Genomic DNA, 13,275 nt, shown 5'->3' on the forward strand with positions numbered 1-13,275 from the left:
TGTTCCATTCAATAAATGCTAAAATTCCATTTGCTTTCCTGTATACTAGTTTTCTGTGATTCACGCACGTAGACCCCCAGATCACTCTGCCGTGAGCCACTCTGAAATTTTAATCCATTTAGATAATAAGTTGCCTTCCTATTCTTCTGACTGAAATGGATAGCCTCAGACCTATCTACATGAAACTCCATCTGCCAAATTTTGGCTCATTCATCTAACCTATTCATACTCACTTGTAAATTTCTTATTTCTTTACTGCAACTTAATTTACCACCTATTTTAGTGTCAACTTCAAATTTGGCTAGAACACCTACCATTGGTGCATCTAAGTCATTAATATAGGTTGCAAATAGTTGAGGCCGTAGGACCAAACCCAGCGGCACCCCCCATTTAGGTTCAATTGTCAGCCAGAAAAAGAGCCATTTATCCCAACTCTCTACATTCTGCTGGTTAGCAAATTTTGTATCCAAGCTAATAAACTGTCCTCAATCTCATGTGATCAAATTTGCTTTGCCATTTTGGTACTTGGACTTGCAAAAACAAAAATTCAACAATAACCTCAATAATCATCACTGTTCCATTAAACTTAAGGCCACAATGCACAAAAAAACTATTTTCTTAAACACCACATATTTGAGACAGCATAAGAAAAATGGCATAAATTAGCAACAAAGTAAATTTTAAAAGAACTGACACACATTAATACACAAAAATCTATCAACCTAAATAGGATTTCTGTGTACTGATGAGGTTAGACCTAAATGGTTACATGTTTGCCTGCAACACACTCACTGCATTTCAAGTAATTCACAGTATGAGATGTCTTTAATGTAAAAACACAAATGTGTACCATAATGTAAAAACAACTGTTCAGCATTAAATTATTGACGCAATGCTCATTACGTTAGCATCCACCAAATTTTCCTCCATACAGTAGATCCTGAATTTCTGTAGCCTTAAGCTAGACACCCTACATTCACTTGCAAGGTATTCATTACCTTAGTGACTTTGTGTTTTCTTGGTCAGTTGCAAACCTGAAATATGCACTCTCCCCTTTGCCACCCTCTTTAAAGCTCCTCACTCCTGACTGACGGCCTAATTTTTACCAGGCCAATTGGCCACATCAGCCTCACTCCCCACCCACTTCCTACCATCTCCCCTGTAACAGTACTATGATTATCTGATTATATAAAACTGCAAATTCAAATACTGTTTAAACACATAAATGTTTTGGAAAACTCAAATCTATACAAATGAAGAAACTTGAAGGTAGCCTATTATCATATATCTTGTAATATCACATCTTTTTATTGGCCACTGGCTCTACCAAATGTTAGTTACCACTACTCTTGTGTGGTTCACTCAAAGTAATTTTCCACCCAACTACTGCATCAATCCACAGCTGGAGGATTTGGATGCAAAATAGACTAACTTGGGGAGTTCATTTCCAGAACCGCCAATGCAGAAAATTCTGAGTTGATAATGATAATTTACAAATTCTGAAGTATTAGTCAAATGAATCCAGTTATAGAGTTTAATGAATGAGGCACCTTTTTCTGAAGAAAATGTTAATTCTGCCGAGGCAGACTTCTTCCTGTCAAATGAGGATGAAATGGCACGTGTCTGTAGGAGAAGCAGACAAAAATAATTTAAACCCAGTATTAATTAAATCTCAATTTCACATACTTTGCAGAATCATAGAATCATATAGTACAAAAGAGGCCCACAGCCTATCAGGTCTGAACCAACAAATAGTACTTTAAATCTATATAGCTTCCAAATTCCAGCACTTGGCCCAAAGCGTTGAGTGTTATGACATTACAAGTGCCCCTCCAAGTAAATTTAAAGGTTGCCCACCTCACTACCCTCCCAGGCAGTATATTCCAGATTCTCACTACCCTCTGGATTAAAAGATTTTCCCCAAATCTGCTCTAAAACTCCTATATTTCACCTTAAAATGATGCCCCTTGTTACTGACTCTGCAACTAAGGGAAAGAGCTGCTTTCTATTCACCCTGTTCTTGCTCCTCATAATTTTATACACTTTAATCAGAATCACCACATCAGCATTCTCCCATCTAAAGAAAACAACCAGAGCTTATCCAGCCTCTCTTCAGAGCTGAAATGCCCTTTTCAGTAAACATGCTGGTGAATCTATTCAGCACTCTGTCAGTATAATCACACCCTTCCTATGGTGCAGTGACCAGGACTGCATACCTTACTCCAACTGTAGCCTACACAGCTCAAACATAACCTCCCTGCTTTGTAATCTACCCTACACCTGATAAAAGCAAATGTTCCATATGCCTTTTTAACTATGCCATCAACCTGTCCTGCAACCTTCAAAAATTTGTTGACGAGCACCTGAAGATCCCTCTGTTCCTCTAAGCTTTATAGTACCCTGCCTTGTAATACTCCACTGTCTTGTTTCTTTTTCCAAGTGCATCATCTCACACTTAACAGTGTTAAACTCCATCTGCCATGATCTCCCCATGTGACCAACCCTCCTGTAACCTAAGGCCTTCCTTCTCACTTTTAGCCACCAGGGCAATTTTTGTCATCTGTAAATTTACTTATCATTCAAACTGCTCCTCACCCCACCATTTTCTTCTATATCATTTAAATAGTTTAACACATATGCTATGAATGGGAAAAAAAAATACAACGTAACAAAATTCAGAACACAAAGTCCATACCACAAGATGGAAAGTTATTTTCTCTTAGACCTTTTGAATTTTGCAATGATGATATCCTCAAAGTCTGTAGGCTGGCAGCCATTCTTTAAGTTAATGATTGATCAGGTGAATCTAGGTTTTCCTTGTTTTATAACTCTTAAATTTTCCTGGTTTTTCTGTCTTTTTCCCAATGCGGGGATAGGCGGAAGTGAGAAGGAGAAATGGACACTTCCTATCTGTAGGCTCTGGATGTTTCTCTGCTGCCCTCACACTTTTGGATTTTGAACACGTTGTTTCTCAACTAATCAGTGAGCTCTTGCCAAGCAAAATGATCTTAGAAGGAACTCAGCACCATTCAGTCTCGGATTTTCCCCATTACTGCTTCAAAATGCAACGTTGCATCCTGCAGTTCAACAGTATGCAGCTCTTGAGTTTTGGGTTGCAAAGCTTTCCCTAGTTTTCCAGATATGGCAGTCCAACTTCCATTTCGGTTCATAATTGCAAAATTGACAAACGTGTGGTCCCTTACAATCTCAGTAAGAATATCCTCGGGGTTACCACTGTCCAGAATATGAACTGTGCCAGCTTTATAAATACTGAGGCTGCAGTCAGTTGAGAGCCTGGGAATTCTAAAGTGACTAAGTCATTTCCTGACAATGAGGCAAGTGATGTAATACAATATGCTTGCCTGAATGAGCGTGACTGCAACAAAACTCAAGAAGCTTGATACAATCCAGTACAAAGCAGTCCACTCAATCAGAACAACATCCAGTAACTTGAACATTCACTCCTCCAGACCAATGCAATGGGTAACAGTGTGCACCATACATGAGATGCACAGCAGCAACTCATCAATGCACCTTAAAGAGCAGCTTCCAAACCCACAATCTCCACCGTCTGAAAGGACAACAGCAACATATACATGGAAACACCATCTACAAGTTCTCTAACAGGCCAGATACCTATTAAATCTTGGAACTGTATAGCTGTTCTTTCACACTTGCTGGATCAAAATACTGGAACTGCCTTCTTAGCAGCATTGTAGGTGTCTTTATTCAGACAAATTGCAGAGGTTCAAGAAGGTGACTCAACATAACTGGCATTTCCAGCGAGACCCACATCCCATGTAAAAATTTTCAGAAGTTGATAATTCAGTTCCAATTGCATAAACTCTCCTCAGGCACAGCAACTGTGATGTGCAAACTCTATGCTGAGGCAGGCAGAATGCAAAGTTTGTGCTCTCTCCTTCTCGAAGTGATTTCAAGATGTACCCAAACATAAAATACTACCTTAACTTACATGCAAGTTCAACAGATGACCCAGCAATGTGCAGCACACAACCTGCCTGGATTTCTTAAAAGCAGTCAGTTTCTTTTAAAAAGGAGATGTACTCAATAAATATTAGTGAGGTCTGGCTTTGGGTGCCCTGTCTTTCACACTAATAGGGATGTATCTACTCCATCTCTGATATTTTCAGACTGGAGGCCTCTATTACCTACAGCAATATTTTAATGGCTTTTTTAAAATCTGATTCAGTGATATCAAGGTCCAGAAGAAAAACTCAATGCATTGTTGGAACAAAATAAACTCAAATAGGAACAGGAGGAGACCATTCAACATAGTGAGCTATTTAATTCAATTGTGGCTGATCGAACACTTCAATATGCTTTACCCCTACTGTCTCCATAATCTTTTATTCCACTGATCATCAGAAATTTTAAATAAACTTAAAGATTGAGCTTCCACTGCCCTCTGCGGTGCAGAATTCCAAAAGTTCACAGCCCTTGGAGGAAAACATATTCTTCTCATCTCTCTCCTAAATGGAATCCCTCAATTTTAAATCGTGCCCCAACCAGAGAAACATCTAACCTGTACCTACCATGTCTATCCCTTTAAATACTCCATAAATTTCAATGGGTCACCCTTAATCTTTGAAATTCTACAGAATACAGGCCTAGTGTACCCTCCTGTCTTCATTGGACAGTCTCACATCCCAAGAACAACTATGATGAACCTTTATCGCACTCCCTCTATGACAATAATATCCTTACAAACATAAGAAGACGAAAATTGCACACTATTCCTGGTGTCTAACCAAGATATATTAATTGAAGAAAGACTTCACTACTCTGTACTCAAATCCTCTTGCAATAAAGGCTAACATCCATTAACCTTCCTAATAGCTTGTTGCACTGACAGAGATTTATCGACAAAGGCACCTTTTTCCAACCTTCTCCAATAAGAAATACTCCTTCATAGAATGCCGACTGTGTGGCAGCAGGCCATTTGGTTCATTGAGCCAATACTGACTCTCTGAACATCCTACCTAGACCCAACTAATCTTCTGCATTTCCTATGAACAATCCACCAAACCTGCACATCTTTAGACAGTCTAAAGACAGTTGTCTGAGGCAGGAACTAAACCCAGATCCTGTGGGGCAGCAATGCTAAGCAGTGAGCCACCGTGCCACCTCTACACAGCTGTTTCTCCTAGAATCTCACACTATAATTCAACTGCCATGTCCTTGTTCACCCAAGAAGCCTGTCCAGATCCTTCTGAAGCTGCTTTACATCTTCCTCACAATACATTCCTGCTTAGTTTTGTACAATCTGCAAATATGGAAATATTACATTTGATCCCCATGTATAAATTATTGATATGTGTTATGAGCTGCTGGGGTCTCCTTGCTTAGAGAAGGATATATTTGTGGTGGAGGAAGTACAGCAGAGGTTCACTAGTCTGATTTCTGGGATGGTGGTACTGTCCTACGAGATGATTTTGAGAAGACAGAGTCAGTATTCTCTGGAGTTTAGAAAAATGAGAGGCAATCTCATAGGCAGAAGTGAGGCAGTTGGTGAAAAATTGCAAAAAATGGAAAAATGAGATTGTTAATATTGAGAGATAAAAGTGATAGGTAGCAACGTGACGGGGATCTAACCAAAGGGGTTGACAGTGAGGGCAATGTCGGAGGAATACGAAGATTAAGGGGCTGAGCTTGTGAAATGCTGCTTGTTTTCCCAGTGTCACCAACAAATCTGCCTGCTACGGTTATGTCAGCTTGCCCATTTTGACAAAGTTATTAATAGCCAATACCATGTGGTCTTCTCCTGTCTGGAGTGAAGCAAATGCCTAGACTTTGACCATAAAGTATATATTAATTATAATTAATATTTCCTCTGTACACAATGCGTGACTAAATTATAAATTGTTTATGAACATAATAGCAACTTTCATGCAGTGCACACATAAAATGTTCCACTGTAACAATTTATTATGTGAAAATTAGACTGTATACTAAACTTCATGTAATCGAGACAGTTACTGCTAATCTAGGAACATCATGGTAGTAGATTCTATTATGGATATGCTACATTACCTCATCACCCTTTGAAGCTTCTGGCACTGTAATCAGCTTAATATTTTGCAGATAATTCTGATGTTGTCGTTTCCAGTCTTCACAATCGTAAATCATGCAGGCAATATCTTCAAATATCAATGCACCAAACTCCAGCTGACAACAAAAAAAAGTCCCGAAACATATCCAGAAAATGCAGTAATGCATGAATATGAAATATCACTTCACAACTTTAATAGTTTAGAAAATGAAATTCGCACTATTGTAAGCAATATTTTGCAAGGTTAATCTGAAACTTTCTTGACCAGTCCTCTATCCTCCACCATTATAACCTCCAAAATGCCCTCAAATTGTGAAATTTCACCAAAGTACTTAACTGGGCAGAAAATGAAATGCACACTGAACAGGTTGTGGATGAGATTGTAGGCTTGTTCGCCGAGCTGGTGTGTTTGATTGCAGAGAAATGAACAAGTTGGTTGGTTGGATGCAATTAGGTGATAGGCTGCTAAAACAGTCAAATAGGTGCCGATTTATTTTTTAAAGTAGAGAGACAAGACAAGACAGAAGATGCTGGAATTTTACAGCAGGACGTGCAGCATCTGCAAAGAGAAAACAAGCCCTTGAAGACAAAGTAATTTCTGTGCTACAGAGAAAGGACAAGGGGTTTAGGAAATTTTACGAACCCTTTCATAAGCTTCCAGAAAGCTGGAAAATGGTATATAAATTGGAAAATGGAAGTTGGTCACACATGCTCAATGTCTTCCCACAGTGACAAAGTTTTGTAATCTGTGGGGGGTCTTGGTAAGTTGGCTACCCACCAGGACCCCAAATCACCCCCTTATGGGCCAATTAAAAGCAATTCTCTGGCTTTGCAGGCATTTTGATGCAGTGTGAGAAGGGGTCCAATGCCATGTTGGATGCCTACCCATCAGGCAGCATCCCCACAGGTTCCAGGAAGAGGTGACCCTCCATTTTGGACAGTTTATGGTACATCTATTCCCCACAGGCACTTAATTGTATCAGGAGTTCCCTTCAAGAGTGATGTGTGGTTCATGCTGGGACTCAAGTATTCAGAACAAAATGTAACCTCCTTTTTCTTTCTCCACACGTGCTGCCAGAATTGCTAGTTTTTTGCAACATATTTGGTTTTTAGTTTAGATTTTCAGCAAAGATTGTTTTGCTCTTAAGGAGGGAATTTATGAGGTAACATTTGAACCATTCTACACAACTGTTGATCTTTTACAGACAATTTTAGATAGAATCATAGAATGATGACATCACAGAAGGTAGCTATTCAGCCCAAATGTTCATGCTGGTTCAAGAGCAACTTTCCCAAACCTAATCCCCTTATCCTTTGTCTGTAGCAGGGTAATTACTTTCTCCTCTAGGGCTTATCCAATTCCTTTCAAAGCTATAATTGGAAATGAACTCAACTATCCCCACAAGCAATGTACTCCAGACCCCAAACACTTGCTCAAGTGTTTATTTTGACTTGGATTATTGCATTTCCTTCCAAACTTATTCCCATGGTGATCCATTTCAATGGCCCTCAATGAGCAGGAGAGGGAGGAGGAAAAGAGCAATGTGAGCAGAGAAAGGAGGGTTGGCCATTGATGCCATGGAGCTCAGATTCCCAAAATATCAACTTATGAATCCACTTTGGGAGGTCTTATCGTATCTAAAAGCTTTACTACCATCAAGTTTACACTAATTGGTTTTTGACTGCTTGGTTTATCCTCCTATACTCCTTCGAACAAGGGTGTAATATTTGCTCCAGTTCTTTGTTCCAACTCTGTCTAAGGAGAACAGGGTTAATGGTGTCTCTATAATTTCCGGTTTACTTTCCTTTGCATCCTTGGATGCATCCAATATTATCCTGGTAACCTATTACCATTAAGTACATTTTGCTAAGGCTGCACAGTGTATTTTTCTTGAAACTGGACACGGTTACTGAAGACAGCTAAAAGACGTCAAGATATTTCTTCATTATCAGTGGTATCAGCAATAGCATAGGTGCAAGGTGCAGCTATACTCATGTTAAACATATTATTCCAGCAGTTGGTCTACTTCAAAAATTGCTGACATTGAGAGCTACAAAACAATGAAGGGGGTCATATCTACTCGCGACATAATGGCCACTCATGCATATTATTTTTCTTGTAAGAAACCAGAAACGATCCTGGAAATTACCTGAAAAGTTGGGCAAATCTGGTTTTTGAGAGATTAAGTATGGCATAGGGGCTAAAAGCAGGAGATGACTCAAAAGGTTTCCTTGTACTTATTCTTGTTCTTATTTGCGCAAGCAGAACACCAAATCCTATAGGCAGGAAGTTCTACAGCTCATCAATACCTCTAAGCTCCCTGTTACGACTCCCAAGTTAAAAAGGCACCCAGCTAGCAATTCAGTTTTTGCAAGGCAGAAGTATCATTCAATTTGTTTTGGTCTCCCACACCCATCCCTGAGGTGCAAGAGAAAAGACAGAATATGGCTCTATGCTTCAGCAACACCTCCCTTGAGGTTCTCCTGCAGGTCATCTGGGAGACAAGTGAAGCACTACTTCCATGGGATTGCATCAGGAAACCTTGATTATTTAAGGTATTGTCCTGAAGAATGAACCAGAGAATGGCTGTCACCTATTTTGTTGACTACAGGCAGATGCAGAATATATACATGCTCTTTTTTCTCTGCAAGAGCGGGGCCTTGTGCATTAATACATACATCTTCATGTGGGAGCAGGTGCGCCATACTGTAAAGCCAAATGACAATATTGCGGTTGGTTGCGTCTTAATTCTTAGCACACATAAGAATAGAACATAGAACATAGAACATAGAACAGTACAGCACAGAACAGGCCCTTCAGCCCACAATGTTGTGCCGACCATTGATCCTCATGGATGCACCCTCAAATTTCTGTGACCATATGCATGTCCAGCAGTCTCTTAAATGACCCCAATGACCTTGCTTCCACAACTGCTGCTGGCAACGCATTCCATGCTCTCACAACTCTCTGCGTAAAGAACCTGCCTCTGACATCCCCTCTATACTTTCCACCAACCAGCTTAAAACTATGACCCCTCGTGCTAGCCATTTCTGCCCTGGGAAATAGTCTCTGGCTATCGACTCTATCTATGCCTCTCATTATCTTGTATACCTCAATTAGGTCCCCTCTCCTCCTCCTTTTCTCCAATGAAAAGAGACCGAGCTCAGTCAACCTCTCTTCATAAGATAAGCCCTCCAGTCCAGGCAGCATCCTGGTAAACCTCCTCTGAACCCTCTCCAAAGCATCCACATCTTTCCTATAATAGGGCGCCCAGAACTGGACGCAGTATTCCAAGTGCGGTCTAACCAAAGTTTTATAGAGCTGCAACAAGATCTCACGACTCTTAAACTCAATCCCCCTGTTAATGAAAGCCAAAACACCATATGCTTTCTTAACAACCCTGTCCACTTGGGTGGCCATTTTAAGGGATCTATGTATCTGCACACCAAGATCCCTCTGTTCCTCCACGCTGCCAAGAATCCTATCCTTAATCCTGTACTCAGCTTTCAAATTCGACCTTCCAAAATGCATCACCTCGCATTTATCCAGGTTGAACTCCATCTGCCACCTCTCAGCCCATCTCTGCATCCTGTCAATGTCCCGCTGCAGCCTACAACAGCCCTCTACACTGTCAACGACACCTCCGACCTTTGTGTCGTCTGCAAACTTGCTGACCCATCCTTCAATTCCCTCGTCCAAGTCATTAATAAAAATTACAAACAGTAGAGGCCCAAGGACAGAGCCCTGTGGAACCCCACTCACCACTGACTTCCAGGCAGAATATTTTCCTTTACTACCACTCGCTGTCTTCTGTTGGCCAGCCAATTCTGTATCCAAGCAGCTAAGTTCCCCTGTATCCCATTCCTCCTGACCTTCTGAATGAGCCTTCCATGGGGAACCTTATCAAATGCCTTACTGAAGTCCATATACACCACATCCACAGCTTGACCCTCATCAACCTTACTAGTCACATCCTCAAAAAACTCGATAAGGTTTGTAAGGCATGACCTACCCCTCACAAAGCCGTGTTGACTGTATTTGATCAAGCCATGCTCTTCCAGATGGTCATAAATCTTATCCCTCAGAATCCTTTCTAACACCTTGCAGACGACAGACGTGAGACTTACCGGTCTATAATTGCCGGGGATTTCCCTATTTCCTTTCTTGAAGAGAGGAATTACATTTGCCTCTCTCCAGTCCTCAGGTACGACTCCAGTGGAGAGCGAGGATGCAAAGATCTTCGCAAGTGGCGAAGCAATCGCATTTCTCGCTTCCCAAAGCAGCCGAGGACAAATCTGATCCGGGCCTGGCGACTTGTCAATCTTAATGTTTGACAAAATTTTCAGTACATCAGCTTCCTCTATCTCTATCCATTCCAGCATGCACACCTGCTCTTCAAAGGTTTCATTCACTACACAGGTCGTTTCTTTCGTAAAGACAGAAGCAAAAAACTCATTTAGGGCTTCCCCTACCTCCTCAGGCTCCACACACAAGTTCCCTATGCTATCCCTGATCGGCCCTACTCTTTCTTTGACCATTCTCTTATTCCTCACGTAAGTGTAAAATGCCTTTGTGTTTTCCCGGATTCCTTCTGCCAAGCCTTTCTCGTGCCCCCTCCTGGCTCTCCTCAGACCATTTTTGAGCTCCTTCCTTGCCTGCATGTAATCCTCTCTAGCTGAACTTGACCCTAGCTTCCTCCACCTTATGTAAGCTACCTTCTTCCTTTTCACTAGAAGCTCCACCGCTCTCGTCATCCAAGGTTCCTTTATCTTACCCCGTCTTGCCTGTCTCAGAGGGACATATTTACTCATCACTCCCAACAACTGTTCCTTAAACCATCTCCACATGTCTATAGTTCCCTTACCATGGAACAACTGCTCCCAGTCCATGCTTCCTAACTCGTGTCTAATCGCATCATAGTTTCCTCTTCCCCAATTAAATATCCTCCCATTCTGCCTAATCCTCTCCTTCTCCATAGCTATGTAGAATGAGAGAGTGTTATGGTCACTATCACCAAAATGCTCTCCCACCACAAGATCTGATACCTGCCCCGGCTCGTTTCCGAGCACCAAGTCTAGAATGGCCTCTCCCCTCGTCGGCCTGTCAACGTACTGCGTTAGGAAACCCTCCTGAACACACCTTACAAAAACAGCTCCATTCAAATCTTCTGCTCGAAGGAGGTTCCAATCAATATTAGGAAAGTTAAAGTCACCCATTACAACAACCCTACTGCGTCCACACTTTTCCAAAATCTGTCGACCTATGCTTTCTACAATCTCCCTGCTGCTATTGGGGGTCAATGTTACCAAGCAAATATTATCTAAGCCATTAACTAGCAGAATGGCTTTGATCCACTCTATTTGAGCAGAAAGTTTGCACAATAAGCAAATGACTTGGGTCCCATTTGTGAAATTGCCAATAAAATCATTCTTATTCCACGTAGAATTGTAGGAATCCCAATACGTACACTGACTCGTAAAAGTAGACTTGCGGTAGATAGTAGTAGAGAATCTCCTAGCATATTTCTCAACTAACACTTTAGGCTAGGGAACTCATTTGACTGCTCCTTTTAAAGGTGAATGTGAGTGTAAGATTATGGCTACCTTGATTAGATCGTTCCTCAGTGTATGTCGAACAAACTCAGTAAAGCCCAAGGTTGCCACTTGCAGTCTTGAAAAGTGCCTACTCTCCCACAGATTACCCTGAAATGGTAACATCATACTTGAAGCTAGCTTTTTCACACTGTTATAATGCATTAGTAATTTGGGCAGTGTTCACCTCTTTAGGTCTGCTGCTATCCAAGCCAGAAGGATGTTCTGCCAATTACATAAATGAGTAAAGCGATTTATGAATTCCTATACTTACGTGATACCAGACAAACAGACAGTATGTCGCAAAGACGGGTGGATCATATCAAGTAGCACTTCACCTTGACTGTTCGCAATAGAAAAGCTACTAACTGCACCTAACCTGCCCATACTTAGAAAACCTAAAACACGGTATCCACTATTAGATGTGTACATCATTTGCTAAATAATTCCTGGTGTGCTAAGAATTATGTGGATAATTAAGTTAAGATCAAAGTAGAGCACATTTGGACATACTGTAAGCTACATCTATTAATTCCCTCCCTAACGGCATTGTGGGTCTACATACAGCATATGGACAGCAGTGGTTCAGAAGGCAGTTTACTCCCATCATCTCAAGGGGTAAATGCTGGCCAACCAGCCATTTTCATGTCCCACGAGTAAAAAGACTCAGTCTTCGCTCTTCGTCCCCTCATTCTCTTTCTTCCCCTCATGAAATCTTGTTTCAATATCGTGCTTCTTCTCTGCACATGTGCAGTGAAGCCTTTGTGTACGAAATAACTGAAATAATACGTGAAGATCCAGCAGGTCTAGAACTGTGTGCATGTGCGGTTGTTCACCATCCCAGACACTGACTTTAAGATTTAATACAGAGAACTGTGAGGTAACATATTTTGGCAGAAGGGTTAGGAAACAGCTATATGGACTTAATGGCACAATTCTAAAGTGCGTACAGGACCACAGGCATCTTGAGCTGCATGTGTATCAATCTTTAAACATGGTAAGACATACTGAAATTGTACTCAGCCAATCATGCAAGATCTTGAGCTTCACAGTCATAGAGTCATAGAGATATACAGCATGGAAACAGATGTTTCTGTCCGACTATCCATGCCAACCAGATATCCTAAATAAATCTAGTCCCATTTGCCAACATTTGGCCCATATCTGTCTAAACCCTTCTTATTCATATACCCATCTAGATGCCTTTCAAATGCTGTAATCGTATCAGCCTCTACCACATCCTCTGGCAGCTCCTTCCATACATGCACCGCACTCTATGAAAAAGTTGCCCCTTTGGTCCCTTTTAAATCTTTCCCCTCTCACCTTAAACCTATGCCCTCTATTTTTGGACTCCCCCATCCTGGAGAAAAGACCTTGTCTATTTATCCTATACATGCCCCTCATCTCTGTAAGGTCACCCCTCAGCCGCCGATGCACCAGGGAAAACAGCCCCAGCCTATTTAACCTCTCCCTATAGCTCAAACCCTCTAACCTTGGCAACATCCTTGTGAATCTTTTCTGAACCCTTTCAAGTTTCACAATGAGAATGGAATTCAATGTAAAAACAGGAATGTTAAGCTGAAATTTTAAGAAAAACTTTGATTGGGCCCTTA

General features: G+C 41.2%; 1 protein-coding gene across 4 annotated transcripts in view; it reads right to left on the reverse strand.

Annotated features, from left to right (window-relative positions):
* spag17 (sperm associated antigen 17) overlaps positions 1–13,275 on the reverse strand; it is a 239,250-nt gene that overhangs the window by 202,608 nt on the left and 23,367 nt on the right. For all 4 annotated transcript variants that reach the window (XM_048541477.2, XM_048541476.2, XM_048541475.2 and 1 more), the window contains exons 9-10: positions 6,052–6,186; positions 1,551–1,623 (exon numbers count right to left, since the gene is read on the reverse strand). In XM_048541477.2, the coding sequence (XP_048397434.2) occupies positions 1,551–1,623; positions 6,052–6,186 (208 nt within the window). The remainder of the gene's footprint in view (positions 1–1,550; positions 1,624–6,051; positions 6,187–13,275) is intronic.

The sequence above is a fragment of the Stegostoma tigrinum genome, chromosome 12 (genome assembly GCF_030684315.1).
Source record: "Stegostoma tigrinum isolate sSteTig4 chromosome 12, sSteTig4.hap1, whole genome shotgun sequence".
Classification (NCBI taxonomy): Eukaryota; Metazoa; Chordata; class Chondrichthyes; order Orectolobiformes; family Stegostomatidae; genus Stegostoma; species Stegostoma tigrinum.